Genomic DNA, 26655 nt, shown 5'->3' on the forward strand with positions numbered 1-26655 from the left:
CTGCGCTAAGGCCAGGACCGCCGCCATGGCTTCCGGCGGCAAACTGGTCAATGATGCCTGGTCCCAGTGGGCCCTGCATACCCTGTGATACCTTGTGGCCCCCACTGGGCCCACCTAGATTCTCCCTGGCTGCCTCCCCTGACCTCTGGGCCTGAACATCCAGATTGGGCGATCCCTCTAGGGCCCCCTCACCCTGGGCCTGCAAACTAGGGCCTCCATCCCCCAACCCACTCCCTTTCTTCCCCTTCCCCTTATTGAAACGCCTGGCTGGTGGGGACTTTTGGGGTGTGGGGGGTACCAAATCATCAGACTCAGGTTCCTGTCTTTGCTTTGCAGGTCCCTTCTTCCTGGCAGACAGCTCCACCACCTCCCTGTAACGCTTGGGAGGCACAGATTTCCTTCTGGATCTCTCCATGCTCCACTCTTTGCAGAAAAACTTCGAAACCTTCTCCTTGAAGTCTGGAAACCAAAAGAGGCTGAATTCACTGCTGCAGGACCCTATAAAGGTAAGAACAGACACCGCCTCTCCAAATGCAACATTGTAACACAACATAGCTTAGCATTTCTCTAGACTTCAAGTTGGTAATCCCTTAATGTTGTTACTGGCCCACTAGGGGGCCTTCCACTATCATATTATAACATTAATATTTCTTTAGCTAACATTTATTTAGTTATTTTGTTTGTTGACATACAATATTTTGTTATAGTAGTCTTACGGTTTGTGAGTTTTGCACATATTGCACTATACACTCTTATATTTTATCATATATTTTCCACTAGTAGGCACCTCTAACATATCACTATCTTTATACTATTTATTAAACATTTACATTCATTTTCGTTAAATGAATGTAAATGTTTTGAAGCTACAAGTGAAAAGTTCACCTGTAGCTACAAATACTTACCTTAACGTGTTGAAGAGTGCGCTAACCCGACCCTCTTTTTGCCAGTACCCCGAACGTGCTAACAACTGGCTTAACGCTCTCGGTTCCCAGGTCTTGCACTAACTTTAGTGCAGGGCCTGGGAGCTGAGCTTGCGAAGCCACCTGTTAGTGCGGACGGAGCTCTAGCAAGAAGACAATTGAGTTAGCGCACTCTCCAGCATGTTAAGGTAAGTATTTAACCCTTTAAAAAAATATAAGGAAATGAATAAATACTAACGAATTTCGTCAGTGTTTTTCATTTTCTTTAATTTTAGTTTAGTTCATTCATTTGGGTTTTCGTTTACGAAAAAGAATGCACGTCTATCCAGAACCCTTTGTAGTGAGATAAACAGTTCTCAAGATAAAATTTACATGAAAAAATTATTTGAAGGACCTGGCAGTACTCGCCGGAGCACAGAGCTTTAGATCATCGGACACACATTCACAAATACACACAAACATAGAATGTTACACAGTCAGTGAATTGCTTGCGCATTGGTTGTGTCACCTGTTGTTCGAGCCTGATTATACTTGTAATATTTGTTAAACTTGATCATTTTAGGGAGTCTTGGATGTCTATCATGGATACCATTGGGGTAGGAACGTTGCTCCTTCTGCTCATAACCAGCATTTTTATCTATATGACATGGAACCAAATGTACAAGAAACGTAACCTTCCTCCAGGTCCAACACCTCTCCCGCTGATCGGAAATTTGCTGCATATGCAGATGGGTGAAATCACAGGATTATTAATGAAGGTTGGTCATTACAAGTGAATCATCTGCATAGAATAGACACTGACCATTCTAGATACGTTATACATTTTCTCCAACCACCTATGACCTAGAAACAGTGGCATATTTTAGAAGCCAGAGTAGTCCAAAATGTATCCTCAAGGGCTGTAAACAGGACATATTTTTGAGATATACCCAATACAATTAAAAACATTAAAGGGATAGTAAAGTAAAAATTCAACTTTTGTGATTCATATAGAGCAAGCAATTTGAAACACTCTTCAAATTTACTTCCGTTATATAATTCGCTTTGTTTCTTTGGTATCATTTGTGAAAAGCATTCACAGTAAGGCTCAGGAGAAGCAAATAAATACTGGGAGCTACTTGCTAGTTTGTGGTTGCACATATATACCTTTTAACATTGGCTCAATTTAATGCGCAAATTGACCTAATCACAGTGATTATGTTTAATGGTCAGACCTATGTAGGAGTGGCATAATGACAGTGACAAGGTTAAAGGGACACTGAACCCAATATTTTTCTTTCGTGATTCAGATAGAGCATGCAATTTTAAGCAACTTTCTAATTTACTCCAATGATCACATTTTCTTCATTCTCTTGGTATCTTTATTTGAAATGCAAGAATGTAAGTTTAGATGCCGGCCCATTTTTTGGTGAATAAACTGGGTTATTCTTACTGATTGGTGGATAAATTCATCCACCAATAAACAAGTGATGTCCAGAGTTCTAAACCAAAAAAGAAGCTTAGATGCCTTCTTTTTCAAATAAAGATAGCAAGTGAACGAAGAAAAAATGAAAATAGGAGTAAATTAGAAAGTTGCTTAAAATTGCATGCTTCATCTGAATCACGAAAGAAAAAAATTTGGTTCAGTGTCCCTTTAATGGGTTAAAGGGTCAGTACAGTGTAGGACAATGATTTATTTTGTGGGTTAAATGTAAGCCGCATGTCGAGGTAGTAACCTAAAAACAGTGACATGCTCAATAAGTTAAAGTGAATGTAAAGTTTGCGGAATGAGTGCCAGTTTTTTAAAAATCCAATTAAAAACAGGGGCACTGTCATTCATCAAACTTTACATTTCACTCGTTTTGTTAAAATACTTACCTTATCTTCTTGAAAGTCGCTCCAGCGCTTCTACAGCACGTTGCAAGCCTCTTCATACGTCAGCAATGATGATTCCAGCATCCTCCAATTAGGGCTCCCCCCCCCGGGGGAATCATTGCCTAAAGCAACGTGATTGGAGGACGCCGGAATCGTTATTGCTGATGTAGGATGAGGCTTGCGACGGGTGTTGGAAGCGCTGGAGCGGCTTTCGCGAAGAAAAGGTAAGTATTTTAACAAAACCAGTGAAATGTAAAGTTTGATGAATGAAAGTGCCCCTATTTTTAATAGGAATATTAAAAACCGGGCACTGGTTCATCAAAATGTGCATTCACTTTAAATATCTGATCTTGTCTAGAAGCAAAGTGACCTTGTGACAGTGTCCTGATTAATGTAGGAGCAGTGACCTGAGGATAGTGACATGAATAATGGGTTTACTAGTGAGTCCAGTGTAGGACCAGTGACATCTAATGACAGTGTAAAGCTCAATGGGTTAAATGATCAGTACTATATAGGAGCATAGAGACTTTATGACAGTGCTATGTTTAATGGGTTAAATGGTCAGTCCTACATAGGAGAAAGGGGACACGTTGAACTGGTTAAGTAGTCGGCACCAAAAAGTAGCACAGTGGCATAATGACAGAAAAAAATTATGGCCAGATTACAAGTGGAGCGGTATTTAAAGCTCCCCCCCCCCCCCCTTCGATCGCTAACTAGAAGTAAGCTTTTTACATGCGTCAGGTAGCGCAAATATTAGAAGTTGAAAGTAAAACGTTTTTGCTCACGCAAAACACAGTAACGTATTCCACAATAGAAGTAAATGGAGCAAAAAAGTGGGGGTGAAAACAAACACTATACTATCATGCAAACCCGATCGCATATTCTCAAGTGCGCTAATCCGACATGAAAATATGAATATTTCACATTCCAATGTTCTTCACATAGCAGATTATGTACTATTTATTCACAAATACATATTTCTATATATATATATATCTGATGTTTTTGGTACAATATATATCTATACATGATTTTATATATATATATATAAATACTCAGAACATATTCTGTTATGCTCAGAACATTGGAATGTGAAATATTTACAGTAAATACACAGTATAACACTTATTAAATATGAATATTGCATAATTATGTTTTTATATGTTTTCATCTACTTGACTGTAAAGGGCTCTGACACACACACACACACATATATATATATATATATATATATATATATATAAAAACATATGTATTTGTGGTTCTATGGATATATATGTCTGTAAATACATATGTACACATATAAACAAATACTTATGTACAGACCTATAAACATATATATATATATATATATATATATATATATATATATTTATACATACATATTTAGACATGAATATGTATGTAAAAAAGAAGGAAATTATACCATACAACACTGTGCACTATAAGGCCATGGGATAATATACAAAAGATGATCTTCTTCGTTCCTCAAAGAAAATGGAGATAAACTTTCATAGTGTTAAACCTTATAAGAATATCCCTTTAAGCACAATAGGAAAAATTACTCACATGATTTTGAGATACTATAGCTGAGCTACTATAAGACAGTATCGGTTATAGGGGTTTCCAATATTTAATAAAAAAATACAAACATATTAAACACAAAGATTCTTTAATAAGCAATGTCCTTGCAAAGTAAAAAGACAATAATTGTCTGTCACTCTTGGGTCACAGCAGCTATCAATAGGCAACACTTTCCGACCTCCTTCCTAGATAGATATCAGAAGGGTCCAGTGCGACTTGGTTTCAAAATATTTTTCAAGGACTTTGCTTTTCAAAGAATCATTGTTTTTTATATGTTTGTATTTTTTATATTAAATATTGGAACCCCCTACAACCAATGCAGTCTTGGATCCATTCATCACTTTGAGCTATAGTAGCTCAAAATCACGTGAGTAGTTTTCTTATTGTGTTTAAAGAGACATTCTCATATGGTTTAACACTATGAATGTTTCTCTCCATTTTCTTTGAGGTACGAAGAAGATCACCTTTTGAATATTATCCCATGGCCTTTTAGTGCACGGTGTTGTATGGTATCATTTCCTTCTTTTTTAACTTTTATTGTTTGATTATCCATACTGTTATATTTTACAATATACTGTTGATGTATTTGTATGTATCTCAATGTTAAAACCCTTTGCCTGCCTTTTTTTTTCTAACACTTGAGACCTCATATATTTGAGCCCTCAGATCTTTTTTGTGCAATTTTTTAAATAATTTGTATTAGTGTTATTATGTGTAACTGTACTTTTTGATGTGTTTTGTGAAACCTTTTTTGTTTCGTGATACAGGTAACCAGAGCTCTGAGGATGCACTATCCCAACTTCACTTGTGCTTAAACGATCGTGTTTACTTTCAACTTGTAATCTGCTACACAGATGTGCACAAATAGCTGCGATAAACCCCTTTTTGCTTGTGCATAATCTTGCTCTCCAACCCTTCCCACTAAACACATGCATTTCCGCCCCTATCGGTAATAGCTTCACTCATGAAACACTCTGTAACTCGCCCACAAATCTCCACAACCTAGTCTTGGCTTCTCAGTACCAGAAGGCATTTGACAAATGTTGTGAGGTATGAAGTAGGAGTAGGCCACCTATTGACCAAAGCCAAAAAGAACAGGCTTGCATGCAGCTGGCAGCATGCCAGTAGCACAACAGTTGCATGGCATCAAAACATGACAATTAAGACATCCTTCAATTCAAATAATGGAATCCAGCCTCAATTAGGAAATGAGAAAATCCTTTATTTGTACCACAATATGGATATGAGGAACACGGTTTCGGGTTACTAATTGACCCTTAGTCATGCCAGCTAAAATTACACATACACAGATCTCTTTTTTTATTTTATTTATAAGTTTTCTTTATTGAGATCAAAGATAAAATACAGCCAGTATATATTCAATACAAAACAGTAAACCTGACATATTGTGCCCAAATAACATATAAAACAGAAAATGTACAAGTATACAGGTAATGGCATGTAGATATGTATACAGTAATTGGAAAATTCCATCCAACTCTTCGTCGATCTCAACTATATAAAACAAAAATATAAAAAATCATAGAGTTAAAATGGTGCCATTTTATCTATTTTTTTTTTTATAGTGATCCCCTGGGTCATGTCCATCGTAGAAACATAGGGGAAATGGGGGGGAGGGAAAAGTTAGGAAAAAGTGTTAAAGGAGTCATATAGAGAAGGGGGTAGGAGAAGTTAGGGAAGAGGGGGAGAAAAAAAAAAAAACTAATTCCAGTATCCAGCCTACCATCATCTCTCAGACAGATTCCGCCTAGCTCTACAGAATTTGGAGCCAGTCCGACCAGATCGCCCAATAGTCCTCCATACGTTCTAAGGAGCTATAGACAAATTTTTCCGTTTTAGTCAAATAGTGTATCACCGTGCAAACATCAGAAATTGAGGGTGGGTCAATTTGTTTCCAAGCCCTGGCAATACATAGCTTGGTTGCAGCAACTATATAAATCACAAATTGTTTAGTGTACTTAGGCAGCTCATCACCAAAAACATGAAAAAGAGAACACTGAGGTGTTAGTGGTAAATCTATATTCATGGAGTGGAGGAATACTTCAACATCTTTCCAAAGAGTACATATCTTTGGGCAAGACCACCATATATGACGGTCAGAGCCCACCTCTCCGCACTGTCTTTAACATGCTCACGAAGAACGCGCGAACATTCTGGACAATCTGGTAGGAACTCTGTACCATCTTAACAAAAGCTTTACAAACCCTTCAAAGATTGTCACACAGTGAATTGTTTTCTTCGTTAGGATCACCGCATTGCTGAGATCTAGGTCTATCATTCCCAGATCCAGTTCTCTACACCACATTTTGATCTGTCCTGGAAGGCCCAGAGAATGATCTTTCAGTAGGGCTTTATAGTGAAATGTGAGAAGCTTATATGTCCCTATCCCGCCCATCCATCTCTCTTCCCACCTAGAGTATTGTCTAAGACCATGCTTATTGAATTTCCAGGAACTCAGTAGACTAAGCATTCTGTAACATTGAAAGTGGAACCATACAGGAGGATCATTTAGCAAATGAAGGACCTGAGGGACCATTAGTAATTTGTCATTGAGATACAGTTGTTCAACCAAGGTGAATTGATTGTCAATCCAAAATTCCACATGAATATTGGGAAGATCCCACATCAGACCTCTTAAGTGGTGAATGGGGGAAGGATGTGGAGCAATCTCCGAATTATGTCTGAGAACATGCCAGAGTCGAATGTTTTGCTGGACTATAGGGTTATCAATTTTATCCACTAGTGGTTTATAACTCGGGAACCCATAAGGTGCCTGGGAGGTCCAGACCTTCCGGCAGGTACAATTCTTATAGTCTGTACCACCCCGGCTTCTCTGTCCCAGGGCCCCAAGCTGTTAGTTGTGACAATCTTGTTGCCTCGTAGTATAAGAATATGTTGAGAAAGGAGATTCCGCCTCTCGCAAATTCTCTCTGCAGAATTTTATGGCTAATACGCGGGGCCTTGTGCATCCAGACGTATTTGGAGAAGACGATGTATATGTTGTAAGATACCATGTGGGACATTCAAGGGAATGCATCGAAACAAGTACAGGGTCTTAGGGAGTAGAGGCATTTTTAATGTGGCCACGCGTCCAAGCCAAGAAATCTCTTTAAAATCCCACCTGTTCGTTAAAGATTTTAGTTCTGTGATTAATGTGTCAAAGTTCAATTTGATCAATTTATCTAAATCAGCACTCAATTGTATACCTAAGTGCGTTATGGACTCCTTGGACCATTGAAAGTCGTAATGCCTCTGCAGGTCAGGCAACTGCTCCTGAGAGAAGTTAATGCTGTATGCCTCTGTTTTGGTCATGTTTATTTTATAGTGGCTAAGGGTACCAAAATACTCCAATAAGGTGAAAACCGCTTGAACTGATGAGGCGGGATCTGTGAGAAGAAGAGTAACATCATCCACGTATAGGACAATCTTTTCTTGTTTAGTACCCATGGGTAGACCCATTATATCTGGTGAATCTCGGATCACTTTCGCGAGCGGCTACATAGCAAGAGCAAATATCAGGGGGACAATGGTCACCCCTGCCTGGTGCCGTTGGAAATGGAGATTGTCGGAGAGCAGAAGCCTAGCCCTCTTACCTTAGCTCTAGGGTTCGAGTATAAGACCCTAATCATGTTAATGGCTCTAGGTGGAAACCCAAAAGCTTTCAGAACCTCCCATAAGTAGTCCCATCTGACCCTGTCAAATGCTTTTCAGCATCAAGTGACAGGGCCATCAGGGGAACTCTGGATCTCTTCACCTCTGAAAAAATAGTAATTAAACGTTGCGTGTAATCTGGACCTTGGTGACCTTTTACAAAGCCTACTTGATCCACCTCAATCAGGGATGGTAACATAGAAGCCAACCTGTCTGCTATCAGTTTAGAATATAGTTTTGTGTCAGCATTAATCAACGAAATAGGTCTAAAATTGCAACAGTAAGAGGGATCTTTTCCCGGTTTAGGAATAGCAATAATGGCTGCCTCCAGGTTTTCTTTTAGAATCTGTCCTTCCGAGCCTATCTCATTAAACACTTGACACAGTATAGGTTTTAGCTGCGTTTGCAGTTTCTTGTAAAACTGACCCGGAAACCCGTCTGGGCCCGGGGCTTTATTGTTCTTCAATTGTTTGATTGCCTGCCCTATCTCCGTCGTAGTGAAAGGTTCTATTAGTTTATCACCATCGTCCTCCAACAACGAGGGCAGCCTCAATCGCTCCAGAAAGGAGGATATATTTGTGTTCGCCGCCGTTTTAGGTTTTTCGCAAGAGTCAATGTTGTATAGCTGTTTGTAAAAGTCTGCGAAAGCCTTCCCTATATCTTCTGGCGCATACAACGTCTGTCCCCTATGGTTAATATAGGGAATCCTAGAAGCAGCAGTTTGTTGTATCTGAATAAGGTAAGGGTCTAGGCCGGGGCTCAGCCTAACATTAGGTAGAAGCGGTATTAATCTGTGTGATCAATTACAGATAATTTGGGTGTAAGGCCCTTGTCAAATCTTGCAAATTAGTGGGTTAAAGGCTGTCTCTACTAGGACGCCCACTTTCCCTCTACACATACTAAAATGCGTGTAGAAAGCCAACAAGATAAAGTGCGCTATCTTGTCAATTGAAGGATCATGCAACCCAAATTAGCTAAGTTGTATCTTGACACAGAACCATTGGTTATAGAATGCGAGCTCAATCTGATTGGCTGATTGGATCAGCCAATCCGATTGAACTTGAATCTGATTGGCTGATTCAATCAGCCAATCAGATTTTTCCTACCTTAATTCCGATTGGCTGATAGAATCCTATCAGCCAATCGGAATTCGAGGGACGCCATCTTGGATGACGTCACTTAAAGGAACCTTCATTCGTCGTTAGTCCGTTGGAAGAAGAGGATGGATCCGCGTCGGCTGCTTCAAGATGGTCCCGCTCCGCGCCGGATGGATGAAGATAGAAGACGCCGCCTGGATGAACATGTCTACCGGTCCGGATGTCCTCTTCTTGCCAGATAGGATGAAGACTTCGGAGCCTCTTCTGGACCTCTTCTTGCCGGATAGGATGAAGACTTCGGACCCTCTTCTGGACGGATCGGTGATACCCGGCGTGGTGAAGATAAGGTAGGGAGATCTTCAGGGGCTTAGTGTTAGGTTTTTTAAGGGGGGTTTGGGTTAGATTAGGGGTATGTGGGTGGTGGGTTGTAATGTTGGGGGGTTATTGTGTTTTTTTTAAATGCAAAAGAGCTGATGACTTTGGGGCATGCCCCGCAAAAGGCCCTTTTAAGGGCTGGTAAGGTAAAAGAGCTGTTAACTTTTTATTTTAGAATAGGGTAGGGCATTTTTTTATTTTGGGGGGCTTTGTTATTTTTTTAGGGGGCTGTAATTAGGTAGGTGTAATTAGTTTAAAATTCTTGTAATCTTTTTTTATTTTTTGTAATTTAGTGGGGTTTTTTTGTAATTTAGTTTAGTTGATTTAATTGTAGATAATTGTAGGTAGTTTAGTTAATTAATTTATTGATAGTGTAGTGTTAAGTTTAATTGTAACTTAGGTTAGGATTTATTTTACAGGTAATTTTGTAATTATTTTAACTAGGTAGCTATTAAATAGTAAATAACTATTTAATAGCTATTGTACCTAGTTAAAATAAATACAAAGTTGCCTGTAAAATAAATATAAATCCTAAAATAGCTACAATATAATTATTCGTTATATTGTAGCTATATTAGGGTTTATTTTATAGGTAAGTATTTAGCTTTAAATAGGATTAATTTATTCAATAAGATTTATTTTATTTAATTAGATTTAAATTTTATTTAATTTAGGGGGGTGTTAGGGTTAGACTTAGCTTTAGGGGTTAATAACTTTATTTGAGTAGCGGCAAGGTCCGGTCGGCAGATTAGGGGTTAATAAGTGTAGGTAAGGTAGCGGCGACGTTGGGGGGGCAGATTAGGGGTTAATAAATATAATATAGGGGTCGGCGGGGGTTAGGGGCAGCAGATTAGGGGTTCATAGGGATAACGTAGGTTGCGGCGGTGTACGGAGCGGCAGATTAGGGGTTAATAGTATAATGCAGGGGTCAACGATAGCGGGGGCGGCAAATTAGGGGGTGAATAATTGTAAGGTTAGGGGTGTTTAGACTCGGGGTTCATGTTAGGGTGTTAGTGCAGACTTAGGAAGTGTTTCCCCATAGGAAACAATGGGGCTGCGTTAGGAGCTGTACGCTGCTTTTTTTGCAGGTTTATTTTAACTAGGTAGCTATTAAATAGTTATTAACTATTTAATAGCTATTGTACCTGGTTAAAACAAATACAAAGTTGCCTGTAAAATAAATATTAATCCTAAAATAGCTACAATATAATTATTATTTATATTGTAGCTATATTAGGGTTTATTTTACAGGTAAGTATTTAGCTTTAAATAGGAATAATTTATTTAATAAGATTTATTTTATTTCGTTAGATTTAAATTATATTTAATTTAGGGGGGTGTTAGGGTTAGACTTAGCTTTAGGGGTTAATACATTTATTAGAGTAGCGGTGAGGTCCGGTCGGCAGATTAGGGGTTAATAATTGTAGGTAGGTAGCAGCGACGTTGAGGGGGGGGGCAGATTAGGGGGTAATAAATATAATATAGGGGTCGGCGGGGGTTAGGGGCAGCAGATTAGGGGTTCATAGGGATAACGTAGGTTGCGGCGGTGTACGGAGCGGCAGATTAGGGGTTAATAGTATAATGCAGGGGTCAATGATAGCGGGGGCGGCAGATTAGGGGTTAATAATTGTAAGGTTAGGGTTGTTTAGACTCGGGGTTCATGTTAGCATGTTAGGTGCAGACTTAGGAAGTGTTTCCCCATAGGAAACAATGGGGCTGCGTTAGGAGCTGTACGCTGATTTTTTACAGGTGTTAGGTTTTTATTCAGCTCAAAATGTGCCATTGTTTCCTATGGGGATATCGTGCACGAGCACGTTTTTGTAGCTGGCTGCGTCCGTAAGCAACGCTGGTATTGAGAGTTGAAGTGGCGGTAAATTATGCTCTACGCTCCCTTTTTGGAGCCTAGCGCAGCCCTTCAGAGAACTCTAAATACCAGCGTTGTTTTAAAGGTGCAGGGGGGAAAAAACACGCGTAGCTAACGCACCCCTTTGGCCGCAAAACTCTAAATCTAGCGGTTAGTGTACTGTTAGACATATCATCTCTCCAGATTAAATATGCCATTCATAAGCAGTTACTTTGACTGAATCCTGGGAAAGAAGAGAATAGTTAGGACATCTGTTGAATGCCTTAATCTGGGGATATGAGCTGTTAATTCCATAAATAGCATTGCAAACCATAACTATTCAGCTACAGCTCAATGTCACTATGGTCACGTGTTTCTATCTAGAGTCTGGAAATATATCTGTGCCCCTATTGTCATCCAATGGGTCAGTGTCTGTTTCTAACTAGTATTGTCAGGGGAAAACTGGTTGTCCGGAGTATCAGAAACTACTAGTTGCTGGCCTAACAACACCGCTAAACCAACAGTTTGACTTAAGCTTTTTCTTTTTCTTTCTTTTTTTTTTCTCTTTCTCTTTCCTTCCTTCTCTTTCCTTCCTTTCCTCTTTTTTTCTTTTTTTAAAAAACAAACAAAAAAAACCCAATTCTCTAGTCTAGATATAACATAGGTAAGCAGTTGATGTGACTAGAACCAACTGTTAGTATGATGAGCACCCTGGTACATATATATAAAACATATCTAATTAGTTCCCAGTATACCCGAGCCCCTGAAAACATAACCTGTTGTCATAAGCATAAAAAACTACTAGATCTTAGTTCAACAGCCTACATAAAAAAATCAATTCAACTTAAGCCTGTGAGAATAAAAAAACGAAGGGTTAGAACAGTTAGTATAAAACATCATTGTTGCATATAGGTGATAACTATAAACCTGTAAAAATGGAAAGAAGTGTAGCAAATATTAAGGAACTTTGGGTCCAAACAGTGACCCTGATTATGTGAAAATGATCAAAATGTTGTCCTTGTCAGTTTATATGAGGCATAGTCATCATTATATCTATGACCTATAAAAGATCATAGTTCAGTGGCATTGAAGGAGTATTGATGTAGGCCTGCCGCTGAGGGGCACCATAATTGTTCCCTTAGATCTGAAAGCCTTGTCTAAGGAAGAACTAAGGGAAGAACAGAAAGTCTCCCCAAGAGTCAAATATCAATAAGAAATATATAAAAGTCAGAAATATACTTATCAGTCTTTGTCCTCTGAGGAGTTCTCCGTCTGAGTGGGTGTCAGTTGATCCATAGTGAAGCTCTGTCTTTTAGTAGGCACAGTACCTTACCATCCACTACTCTTGTGACTTATATCCTTACAGGATTATTATAGAAGACGCCAACTGCTTTTTTTTATATCATTTAAGCCGGCTGAATTATTTTAACTATTAGGATTCTAAGGGAGATGTCCCTTCTACTTTTGTTATATAAACTCATATTGGGTTATTATATGTATTGTTGCTTTTATTCCAATTTCATACGTATAGATTAAATTATCTCATCATTTTATATTAGATTTGTTTCCGTCTCTGACTAGTACTATTAATATCGACTTCTATTAGCCCTATCCTAAATCTTTACCTATCGGCTCTGTATTAAGCACACATACATTCACATTTAGTCCTTGACTATACACACCACTCAACACTGTTTTTATTTAAAAACACTATTTTTAGATTTTCACACAGCCATATTATATACCATTTATCTTCTGCAAGAGATTTAAAGAAATCCAATACTACCATATTTTGACGTATCACATCATTGGTTTTTGTGTTTTTAGAGTTTCGAAACACTATTTTTATTAGTAATTCACCACACAATATTATTATAGAATAAGACGTAGAAAAATACACACAAAACATGTTATTTAAGAATTTTCTTTATTTTTGATCTTCATATGAGTTTTTTGAGTTAATATTAACACTATAGACATTTCTCACAAGAGCTGCACATATATTTTTGGTAGCTTAATCCTAGCTATATTTTTTAGCGCCAGTTGTTATGTTCTTTATTAACCTACCACTTACCTAACTACTAAGGAGGAGTAGTTTCCAAACTTGGCTTTTAGGATTATAGTTAAGCACCAATCTCATCTTTACCTATCAACAGTTATCCTCTTTTAGTAGGCACAGGCCTCTGTGGAAGGGGCCTCCATTCAAACGCTGTCAGCCGTAGGACAGAAGATGATGTAGTATCTTGTTCCGTATCTTCAGGAGTAGAGGAGCTATACTCCCCATACTGTTTGTTATTCTTGGACCATCCCTTAAGAAGAAGCTGGCCCTTGTTAGGAGTGTCTGCCGTGTAGAGGGGACCATATTTTTGTATCAGCAGCTTGGTGGGGTATCCCCATCTGTATTTCACTCCCATCTGTCTCAATGACTTGGTAACTTCACGGAAAGAACCTCTCTTTTGAACAGTAAATTGAGACAGATCAGAAAAGATTTGTACACAGATCCCTTTTATACACTGTAATGGCTTGAAATGTTACTTCTCATAGTACCATCTAGTGGTTAGAAATCATTATTACATCTCATAAAAATATAAATTTACAAATAGGAAATAGTTTGAGACCTTTTGGAGACAGTGTGTTTCATTTATAAATCCAATACATCTTCCACTTTTTTTTATAAGATGTTCTCTGTATCCTTCCTTCCATGGTTTACCAATAATTTCTATTATCTGGCTGATGTTATGTCCCATTTCCAAGAAGTGGGAGGAGACACAGGCATATTTGTTCTTGCTCCTAATTGGATTTATGTTCATTAACTCTCTCACCTATTTAAACCTTACCACATGGATTTTTTTATAACTTTATTTATAGTGTTAAGATCCATTATATTCACAACAGACCATACAAAGAAAAGGAAGAAACAAATAATTTGCTATTTCCACAAAACCAGCATACATGTTGTAATAATTATAATAACTGGGCAAAAGTAATTTATTTGCACTATTGTTTCATAGAGTCAAAAGTCTTTCTATTGTTGGATATATACAGTCCGGCGAACTAAGAATAAGTCTTCATGCCCGTCAATGAATGAACCCCACAGATATGTTATTAAACATATTACATAGTTAGACCTGCACATTAAATACTACTTGATCTTAAATTTTTTTTTTATATATATATATATTTTTATTAAAAAAATTTAATATTTCAGAAATAATACACAAATCATAATATAGCCCAATATAGTGTCACTAAACAGGAAAGGCAGAGTTATATTTATTAAACTGTGCCCATATTATATTCCTTAATCTATAGCAAATAAAAAATAAATAAAAGGGTAAATGAAATTATACTTAATCATCATTAATTGAATGAGATCCCTGTAATCACTTGGAGGGTAACTTACCTTTTATCAGTACACCTCTTGAAAAAGTTAGGCAAAGTCCAGAGGAAACACGTTGAGGTTTGGATCTCACCTTCTCTAAGGAGATCAACCTCTCCTACAATACAGGACTGTAGCACCCTGACTATACTATTTGCTGATTGGCTCATAGGAGGACTAAAGGTTTTGCAGAGACAGTTCACAAAGTGGTACCGGGTGATGATATCCATTTCTATTGTTTGATGATATGATTACAGTTCACCACATTCTTGTGAGTGGTATTTTATATGCGCTTTTATTTGTTTACAATAAATACTTCACTTAGATGATTTGCATTGCTGGTTTTTTTGTGCAACATTTTCTAGCTTATCCTTTATCACTTCATTAACAAAATATTCTGAGCTCTGAAAATTGTATAATATTTGTATTTGTGAAGGAAGAGGAAGAGATTTTCTCATTTTGAGTTGCAATTTAATATTGTTATGGTAATTATTTTTCTCATATTCAAAGCAATAAACTCAGACACATCTTAAGCTTTAAAGATTAGTTTTTTTTGCCACTAGTATAGCTGTATTCATTAGTTTAGCATGTTGCAGTACTCTAGATCCTTTGAATAAAAAAAAATATATGTTGTTTAGAGGGTTCAATTTTATATTATAGGAATTTGTTAACCTAAAAAATTAACTCTGTTCACTAGTCTTTGAATTTTAGGGCAAGACCAAAAGCAATGTATACTATTTGCTCAACATCTATAGCTGGTATCATAAACTTTCATTTTCCATTGGAATAGTTTTTGGGGCTTAAATATATTTTATTGAGAATTCTATGTGATTCCCTCCAAGCTGTTGGGGTGATACATTTAGCAGCCAAAGCAATACTCACTTTTATATCAGTCATTTTCAGATCAGGGAAATCCTGAGTAACGAAAGAGAAAGAGCCACATAATGGTTATCAGAAAGATAGAACTAAAAAAGGAGATAGTTTTGTCTCCACTCGTACAAAATTAAGTCACAAGGTTATGCACATTTTAAAGAAACATTGTTGCTTGTTGAGAGGTTGTAATCCTACCTTGCAGTCCCTCAGGGAATACCCTATGCTAGCCTATAGAACAGGAACATAATTATTAAAAATATTTTGGTTAAGGCAGATGTAGATGGTAGGAGACATAGTTTCCAAAGAACTATTGGCACATCCAGCACGGGATGTTTCCCTATCTTTGATGTGGCAATACAAGGTGATATTTTTTTCTTATCCTACTTTAGGAAAAAAAAATAAGATCAAGGAATATTTAACATGCAGGTCTAACTATGTAATATATTTAGTCAAATGTCCATGTGGTCTGGTTTATGGAGGTGAGACAACCAGGGAGATCAGAGAGTGGATTAATGAACATAAATCAAATATTAGGTGCAAGAAGAAAGATGCCCCTGTCTCCTTCCACTTCTTGGCAATGGGACATCAGTCAACTTAGGTTCCAGATAATAAAATTTTTGGTAAACCACGGAGGGGAGGAGACAGAGAACATCTTCTGAAATAGGGAGATGTATTGGATTTATAAACTGTACATACTGCATACAAAACTCTCAAATGAGACTTTTCCTGTTTCTGTTTTTCTTATTTATAGATCTTTTCTTTTGGTATATAAGGTTGTGCCTTAACTCATCTGATCTTATTAACTTTTACATATAGACAGATGTGTTATTGTTATCTTAGTGAAGGAAACTATTAATTTCTATTTGTAAATGTATATTTTTATGAGATATAATAATGATTTTTGACCACTAGATAAAGCCACTGTACTAAGTAAAATTTGGTGCCATAACGGTGTATAAAGTGGATCTTTGTATGTGTAATTTTAGCTGAAATGACTAAGGGTCAATAAGTGGCCAAAAACATTGTCCCTCATACCCATGTTATAGTACAATAAAAAGGATTTTCTACTTTCATAATTAAGGCTGGATTTGATTATTTGAATTGGAAGTGCATTTTGAAGTTGTCAAGCCCAGGACTTTGTGCCTCACGTTGTTTGGTGCTGTTACCACAGAGTATATACTCACAATTTTGGAATCCTTTCCTCTGGATCGGCATGCCTCTCTTGCAAATGCTAAAATAAGGGTGTACTATTCCTTGTGAATTGGTTACATTTGTATATTAAGTTAGAACCTTTGTTTTATAAAATAAAAGAAATGCAATCTGAAACAGGTCGAATGAGTTATACGAGTTCAAGTAAAAAAAACAAAAAAACAGGGAAGACCATATGTAGAGCTTAATGTACTTTAATTTATAAATATGAAAAACAAAAGTGAGAAATGGTACAGTATTTCGACAAATCCTGAAAAAAGCAAGGGAATTCAGTACTCTTTTATCAAAAAATAATAATTCAATTTATTAAAAATACAAATATAGTCAAAGGGACAATTGCACTGGGAGTTAAAAAAAAACCTATATACAAATTCACACATTAAAAACAAATTCTATGCGCACAGAGCTGGCCAGCCAATACTAATTCATATGAAACCTTATATAGGTGCAGAATACACAGAGTTAATCTTAGTCACTATTATATACACAAATGTATACATAGCAAAAATCAATATCCTAAACACCTGAAAGGATTATTCAAATGTCAACATATAGCAAGTATAAAGTTTGTCAAAAGTAATGCTTGATGTTACTTATATCCCAAAGGAGGATAATGGATTAGATAACCCTCAAATATGTTGTAAAATGTTTCAATTTATACACAACTCTGTAGTGAGAAGCAAACCTGGAAAAGGCAGCAGTGGTTGCTACCGTTATTCACTTAGACCGCAAGCAAACCCATAAAGAGAAATGGAAGTTCTTATTACCGTCTCCTAAGCTAGTTTGTAAAACAGCTTACGTGCAGGGGTCACTGCCTGTGTGTTTCTCACTCCTCCGGACTCTATTGCTGAGTGCTTAGTCCAGCGCAAACCACCTGCTCTGGGCTTGACGTCATCAGAGGCCAGCGATCAGCTGAAAACAAACAGGACCCCAACTAGAGTATATGAGGCAGTCCAGATGTGCCCGCTCGGCACTCCATTACCGTTTTTCCCTTGAGAGGTGTCTTTATCTTTCCATCAGCTCTCCCTCAAGGGTCAGATGTTGCAGCACCTCTAGGACCGGAATACGACTCCTCCTCACTCTCTCCAGGTAGCTCTTATTACGGGTTATGCTTTGTGACATCGGGTTAAGTTACCCTCAATGTTGCTCTCATTAAGTGTGTGTTCTTTGGGATGTCATATGTTATAAGTACATGGCAGCCATATCGTGCAACATAGTTAGTAGCTAGCCTACGCATGTTTCAACCCCATATTGCTCCAAACAGCAGGGGCTTCGCCAGGTAAATGTTACACTTAAATGTTACACTCTTTAAAAAAAAAAAAATCATATGAACATATCAATATTCTCAATATCTTCCAAAAATATTAACATCTGACCATGGCTTCAAATACTTGGAAAAATGTAGTAATATCATGTTTCATACTCTGTTCTCCATGTTTCAGCTGTGGAACCAGTATGGGCCAGTCTATACGTTGTACTTTGGCTCACGGCCTGTGGTATTTATATGTGGGTATCAGGCAGTGAAGGAAGCTCTTGTAGATCATGCAGAGGAATTTGCAGGTCGTGGCTCACTTCCTTTATTAGATAAATTTACTCAAGGATATGGTGAGTATGACAAGGAAATATTAAGATTATGTTTCTGTTTTAGTAGATGCCATTATGTTCCAGAATATTATATCTGTGTTAAACATGTAATACGACTTCTGTTTCAACTCTATGTGCATTTTTTACAGTTACAAGATGAGTTAAAGGGACACTAAACTGATTTTTTTTAATGATTCAGATAGAGCATGCAATTTTAAGCAATTTTTTAATTTACTTCTTTAATCAATTTTTCTTCATTCTCTCGCTATCTTTATTTTAAAAGCTTGAATGAAAAGCTGAAGAGCCGGCCCATTTTTGGTTCAGAACCTGGGTTATGCTTGCTTATTGGTTTGCTAAATGTAGCCACCAATAAGCAAGCACTATCCAGGGTGCTGAACCTAAAATGGACTGTCTCCTAAGCTTTACATACCACCTTTTTAAATAAAGATAGCAAAAGAACAAAGGAAAATTGATAATAGGAGTAAATTAGAAAGTTGCTTAAAATTTTGCTTAAAATTGCATGCTCTACCTGAATCATGAAATAAATAAATTGGGTTTAGTATCCCCTTAATAAGTAATTGCTTTTTTCAACCATATAAAGTACCATAGATACAGAGCTTTGATGGTTTAATACCTTATGAAGTAACTGTCCGTTTCTATTTCCACTCTTGGAAATTGGAATTTAACTCTAAATAATAATTTTGTTTGCCATTAGCATCAATTAAATAATATAATATACATCCCAACATTTGTGGCTAGCTATTATGTAATTAGGAGATTGAGGTGGGCAGTGGGGTCTTGCCAAATGAGATGGGTTAAGGGCAGAATTATGGGCATGACCTGGTTTGGTCGCAGGCATGTATGGGAAGTTTATTTTTCCCTGCTATTGACATATATAGACAATTACCCTAGTTAAGTTCATACAATTTTACATCAGTTTGATAGTTATATAACCCAGGTATCCACTCCCACTAAATCTTGCTGATCTATATTATAAGTGAGTGTACTCCTGACCCCTTTCTATAATCCTCATACTCTTACTCTTCTTCCCCCCCTTTTTTTCCCCTACTCCCAACGACCCTCCATCCCGAGTCGAGCTATGGCAGAAAACGCAGCTGCCCCCCTTAGATTTCTTACCTTAAACCCTAAAGGATTAAATACTCCCACTAAACATAGCTTAATAATATTATTTTGGATGGAGACTAAAAGCAGATGTGATATTTTTGCTGGAAACCCATTGGCTAAGTGACCAACAACAGCCGTTTAGGTCCCCTCACTTTCCACATTGTCTGACGGCCTCCTATATGGATAAAACACAAGGTGTTTTGTGATTCTGATCCATAAAGATGTAACCATTGAACAGATATTTGTTGACAGAGACATTGAGGGTAGGTACATTATATGCATCTGCAAGCTTAATGGCAGAATTATGGCCCTGGTTAATCAACAACAAGTACAGTTTGTTAAATAAGTGCTTCACAAGATGGATTTCATGCACTGCAAGGAGTATATAAGGAAATTTGGCAAAATTCATAAAAAAATTCCTAGAAGCCTCCATACTAACAATTCCAAAGCCAAACAAAAATACACAGCACTGTGATGCTGAAAAAGCTTTTGATAGGGTGAGATGGGAATACCTATGTAAAGTTCTACAGGCATTTGACTTTCCACCTTTATTCATTAAATATATCCAGGCCCTCTATTCTGGTCCGTTTGCCAGGGTCAAGGGAGTAGGATTCTAACCTAGAGAATTTGGTATCACCAACGGAATGAGGCAAGGCTGCCCTCTTTCCCCACTGATCTTCGCCTTAGCCATGGAACCCCTGGCACAGGTGGTTAGATTATCCCCTTAGATCAAAGGCTTTACATTAGGTGGACACACAGAGAAAATTGCACTCTTTGCGGATGATGTGACAATCTTAGTAACAAATCCTGTTTCCTCGATTAGTGAAGTATTCCATATCTTAAAGGAATTTGGGGAGGTTATCTTATATAAAGTTAATATTCTTAAGACGGAGGCACTGGCGATCAACCTCAGTGAGGATACATTAAGTCACCTTAGGAAGACCCATAACTTTGAATGGAAGACTTACTTAATTAGATATCTGGGTATACTACTGGGGCCAGACTTACATAAGGTGATACAGAGTAACTTTGACCCACTAATAGTGGAGATTAAAAGACTATTGAATAGGTGGGACTACAAGGAAATCTTGAGGATGGGCCGTATTGCGACAAATAAAATGTTTCCCCTATTCCATTCCCAAAGCATACCTGTCACAGCTACATTCAGTCTTTTTACAATATGTCTGGAAGGGTAAAAAAGCAGAGAATTGCCAACCGTCCTCAAAACATGGTTTGAAAGGTCTTTTTAAGGATCTCCCGAACACAGATGACTCCCACTGGTTCAGGTGGAACTATACAGTAGTGGGTGACCTATATAGCCAAAATAGACTCCTTACCCCCAGCATATAGTCGACCGAGTTAAATAAGCCCCCAGATGGTTGCTCTTTGAGAGCTGTAGGGTAATCAGTATGTGTAAAACATGGGGATCTCCAAAATCACATAAACAGGATAGTTTTAATAATTGGGAAAAGAGATGGAAAGCTGAAGAGAGACTTATTAAACCAGTGACACAACACCATACAATACTACTCCAAGACTACTGTGAAACAACACCCTGGCAGAAAAAAGTGTGGGAAACTTAATACAAGGATCACACCTAAGGAATTAGAAAAGGCCATTCAATCAACAAAGAAAGCTTTACATTTTGTTTCCTACCTAGAGACATACTTTAAAGTGCTAATGAAATGGTACTTGACCCCCATCAAACTGGACAAAATTTATCCTGATTATTATATGCAGTAATGGAGACAATGTGGAGGTCAGTATTGGATTGGCATATCTGGTGGTCAAGTCCAAAAATTATCCCCATGTGGGAACAGACTTTCCAACTCTGCGAGGATCTAGGGATCTCCATAACCCCCACCCACGCTCTGGCGCTGATACATACCGGAACTGAGACCCTCCCAAACTCCCAAAAGCCCCTGCTGTTTGCATTTCTATCTGCAGCCAAAATATGAATCTTATGGTGCTGGAAAAAGCCTATTGACTTGAATTTTAGCTGTGTTGTGCATAACCCACGGGTGTGAGCACAATGTTATCTATAGGGCACACATGAACTAGCAGTGTCTTGTAAAAAGCTAATAAAAAAACATGTGATAAGATGCAGTCTCTAGTGGTTTAGAAACAGGCAGAAATTTAGAGGTTTAAATGTAATCAAGTATATTAATATAACCAGGTCGGTTGTGCAAAGCTGGGGAATGGGTAGTAAAGGGATTATCTATTTTTATAAACAATAACAATTTTAGTGTTGGCTGTCCCTTTAAGAATGTGTGCTATAAAATCTTTTTTTAATAAATAATGCATGAAAAAAGGGCTTTCTTCATTCTGTACAAATACATTTCAGGACTTGCTTTTGCAAATGGGGAACGCTGGAAGCAAATGCGACACTTCTCGTTTAAGACCCTAAAGGACTTTGGACTTGGGAAGAAAAGCACAGAGTTAAAGATTCAGGAGGAGGCGCAGAATCTGGTGAATGAAGTAAAAAAAAGAAATGGTCAGTTCCATACATTTACAAAAAGAGAACAGTATAGGTTACTACATTATTCAATGAATGAACCGTTATCTTTAATTCACATGCATACATGTTGTTGTTTTCATTAGAAGTGAACAAGGGACTTATCTACATACAGTTCAATATACTGTATTGGATTTACAATTCCTATTTAAAAGGACATGAGCATTTTAATAACTTTTTAGTTTACTTCTATTATTTGCACAGTTCTATTGATGTCCGTTGATGAAAAGCTGAAAGTTAGCTGCTGATAGATGACTGCATATATGTCTTGTCATTGGCTTAGCAATTTGTTAATTTAGCTCCCAGTAGTGCATAACTGCTCATTCAATAAAGGATACTAAGAGAATTAAGCAACATTGCTAATATAATGTATACTGCCAAAACTATAAAAGAAAAAATATGGTGTTTCATGTCCCTTTGACACATTAGAGTGTGTATGTTGATTTGAATAAAATGGATATTGGGTATTAAAGTGGTTCATAAGGTCTAACAGATATAAAATAGAAGTATGCATTTAATCACTTAATAAAATATCATAAAAGGAAAAGCGCTTCAACGGCTCACTATTATCAATTTATCACCACCATTAAGATGCACAATAAAATGCACTTAATAGATAAAACTTTAACCATCACATGTATAAAATCAATCAGTCACTCTGAATAGGATGTTGCTCTAACTTTTCCTCTGTGCATGCCTCTAAAATTCACTGTTCTGAGTCGTTATTCAGTTAACTGTTATCTCAATGTGGTACTGCTTGGGAATTTGGTAATATCCATCTCTTCCCCACCGCTCTGTCATACTGCCCCAATATGTTTTCTCTGTGCTTAGGCAGACTTCATCAAGAAGACTTTTTTTGCTGTCTGAAAAATGGTTTTAATGATCTCTGTAGGTTACTATCCCACCCCTTCATGATGTGATCACTTTGAAGCTATGTAAAAAGCTCCGCTCTACAACATTATTATCATCAGTTATTTGTAGAGCGCCAACAGGTTCCGCAGTGCTAACATAAAAAATGGCCTCTTATCTGGGCTGTGGAGAGAACCTCCTTAAGTGGATATACAATTTATCCACTTTCTCTCCACATATCAAACCATTTTTCATTGTCATTAATATATTGGTCAAGATTTATCATTGCTATTCTCCTATATTTGTACCTAAAAATGCACATACAAATAAATGCCCCTATTTATCATTTAAAATTGCGCCTAAAATTGGGCAAGTTTGACTGTAAAATTCTCACACCCTTTTCTCCTAATTATAGTGAACTTACAGTTCTCCTGCAAATGCATGCATTAAAGTTCTCCATAATTACTGTGGAGAACAGCTTTAGAAATGTATTCTCTACCAGTTGTGGAAGCAATGTTAGACAAAAATGGCTCAACAAGGTGCAACATAATATATAAAAAAAAACACACTAATAACGTCTATTGGAGAGCAAAAAAAATAAATTTTATATAAAATAAAATAATTTTTGCAAAAAAATATATAAAAGGGCACAAAAATAATATCTATGGGGTACAACAATAATATATATATATATAAAAAAGCAAAAATAGAAGCATAAAATAATGAAAACAGACCTATTTTCTTACAATACAGTTTTTTGAAGACTTACGTTACCAACAAAGCTACTAGTGAGGCTGTATAAATATTGCCATTGGTTTATATACCACTTACATGAAGAATAGTTGCTTATTTTTATTGATATATAAGGCACTGATACTAACCCTTCTCTAAAGGCGAGCTAAAGCGAACTCATAGGAGCATTACTCAGAGAACTCTCCTTGCACTTGGTAAATCAACACATTATGGAATATTGTGATTGGACAATAATTCATTTAAACATGTGAATGAAAAAATGAGAATGGTCAAACAAATAAAACCTTTCTTTACTTTATTTGAATTGGAAATCCTGATTACTATAGAAAGGGGTTACTACCTATATTATTCATCTTAATTTCCATATAACCATACATTAATTCATAAAAGTCTGAAGGTCAATATCAATATCTCAGTATTCAAGACTACCTAATTATATATATATATATATATATATATATATATATATATATATATATATATATATATATATATATACACACACACTGAATTTCATATTTCCTTATTTTAATAATGTTTTACTCATTTTTGGAGGTATTTGTTAAATAATTTGACTCTTCTATTAAGGATTCTTAACCATATGTTCCTCATAACCATTTCTCATTTTTTTATATGCTCATAAACACTACGCTTGATTTTTATTTTTTTTTGTGCCGCCCACGCACATTTTCCCCACATATGATTGGCTATGCAATTTTTTTTATGGCTCTTACTTTTATGTAATGTAGGTGTGTTTAATCTCACAGGCCTAGATTTGGAGTTCGGCGGTAAAAGGGCTGTTAACGCTCCGCGGGTTTTTTTCTGGCCGCACCATAAATTTAACTCTGGTATCGAGAGTTCAAACAAATGCTGCGTTAGGCTCCAAAAAAGGAGCGTAGAGCATATTTACCGCAAATGCAACTCTCGATACCAGAGTTGCTTACGGACGCGGCCGGCATCAAAAACGTGCTCGTGCACGATTCTCCCATAGGAAACAATGGGGCTGTTTGAGCTGAAAAAAAACCTAACACCTGCAAAAAAGCAGCGTTCAGCTCTTAACGCAGCCCCATTGTTTCCTATGGGGAAACACTTCCTACGTCTGCACCTAACACTCTAACATGTACCTCGAGTCTAAACACCCCTAACCTTACACTTATTAACCCCTAATCTGCCGCCCCCGCTATCGCTGACCCCTGCATTACACTTTTAACCCCTAATCTGCCGCTCCGTAAACCGCCGCCACCTACGTTATCCCTATGTACCCCTAATCTGCTGCCCTAACATCGCCGACCCCTATGTTATATTTATTAACCCCTAATCTGCCCCCCACAACGTCGCCGACACCTGCCTACACTTATTAACCCCTAATCTGCCGAGCGGACCTGAGCGCTACTATAATAAAGTTATTAACCCCTAATCCGCCTCACTAACCCTATCATAAATAGTATTAACCCCTAATCTGCCCTCCCTAACATCGCCGACACCTACCTTCAATTATTAACCCCTAATCTGCCGACCGGAGCTCACCGCTATTCTAATAAATGTATTAACCCCTAAAGCTAAGTCTAACCCTAACACTAACACCCCCCTAAGTTAAATATAATTTTTATCTAACGAAATAAATTAACTCTTATTAAATAAATGATTCCTATTTAAAGCTAAATACTTACCTGTAAAATAAATCCTAATATAGCTACAATATAAATTATAATTATATTATAGCTATTTTAGGATTAATATTTATTTTACAGGCAACTTTGTAATTATTTTAACCAGGTACAATAGCTATTAAATAGTTAAGAACTATTTAATAGTTACCTAGTTAAAATAATAACAAATTTACCTGTAAAATAAATCCTAACCTAAGATATAATTAAACCTAACACTACCCTATCAATAAAATAATTAAATAAACTACCTACAATTACCTACAATTAACCTAACACTACACTATCAATAAATTAATTAAACACAATTGCTACAAATAAATAAAATTAAATAAACTATCTAAAGTACAAAAAATAAAAAAGAACTAAGTTACAGAAAATAATAAAATATTTACAAAGATAAGAAAAATATTACAACAATTTTAAACTAATTACACCTACTCTAAGCCCCCTAATAAAATAACAAAGCCCCCCAAAATAAAAAATTCCCTACCCTATTCTAAAATACAAATATTACAAGCTCTTTTACCTTACCAGCCCTGAACAGGGCCCTTTGCGGGGCATGCCCCAAGAATTTCAGCTCTTTTGCCTGTAAAAAAAAACATACAATACCCCCCCCCCCAACATTACAACCCACCACCCACATACCCCTAATCTAACCCAAACCCCCCTTAAATAAACCTAACACTACCCCCCTGATGATCTTCCTACCTTGTCTTCACCATGCCAGGTTCACCGATCCGTCCTGGCTCCAAGATCTTCATCCAACCCAAGCGGGGGCTAGACATCCACTGAAGAAGTCCAGAAGAGGGTCCAAAGTCTTCCTCCTATCCGGCAAGAAGAGGACATCCGGACCGGCAAACATCTTCTCCAAGCGGCATCTTCTATCTTCTTCCATCCGATGACGACCGGCTCCATCTTGAAGACCTCCAGCGCGGATCCATCCTCTTCTTCCGACGACTAGACGACGAATGACGGTTCCTTTAAGGGACGTCATCCAAGATGGCGTCCCTCGAATTCCGATTGGCTGATAGGATTCTATCAGCCAATCGGAATTAAGGTAGGAATTTTCTGATTGGCTGATGGAATCAGCCAATCAGAATATAGTTCAATCCGATTGGCTGATCCAATCAGCCAATCAGATTGAGCTCGCATTCTATTGGCTGATCGGAACAGCCAATAGAATGCGAGCTCAATCTGATTGGCTGATTGGATCAGCCAATCGGATTGAACTATATTCTGATTGGCTGATTCCATCAGCCAATCAGAAAATTCCTACCTTAATTCCGATTGGCTGATAGAATCCTATCAGCCAATCGGAATTCGAGGGACGCCATCTTGGATGACGTCCCT

At 37.3% G+C, this 26655-nt stretch overlaps 1 protein-coding gene across 1 annotated transcript in view; it reads left to right on the forward strand.

Annotated features, from left to right (window-relative positions):
• The first annotated feature begins 364 nt into the window (after positions 1–364).
• LOC128666872 (cytochrome P450 2F2) overlaps positions 365–26655 on the forward strand; it is a 78268-nt gene continuing 51977 nt past the window's right edge. The window contains exons 1-4 of the mRNA XM_053721676.1: positions 365–506; positions 1486–1681; positions 18252–18414; positions 21863–22012. Of these exons, the coding sequence (XP_053577651.1) occupies positions 1496–1681; positions 18252–18414; positions 21863–22012 (499 nt within the window). The 5' untranslated portion in view covers positions 365–506; positions 1486–1495. The remainder of the gene's footprint in view (positions 507–1485; positions 1682–18251; positions 18415–21862; positions 22013–26655) is intronic.

Source organism: Bombina bombina, chromosome 7 (assembly GCF_027579735.1).
Source record: "Bombina bombina isolate aBomBom1 chromosome 7, aBomBom1.pri, whole genome shotgun sequence".
Lineage (NCBI taxonomy): Eukaryota > Metazoa > Chordata > Amphibia > Anura > Bombinatoridae > Bombina > Bombina bombina.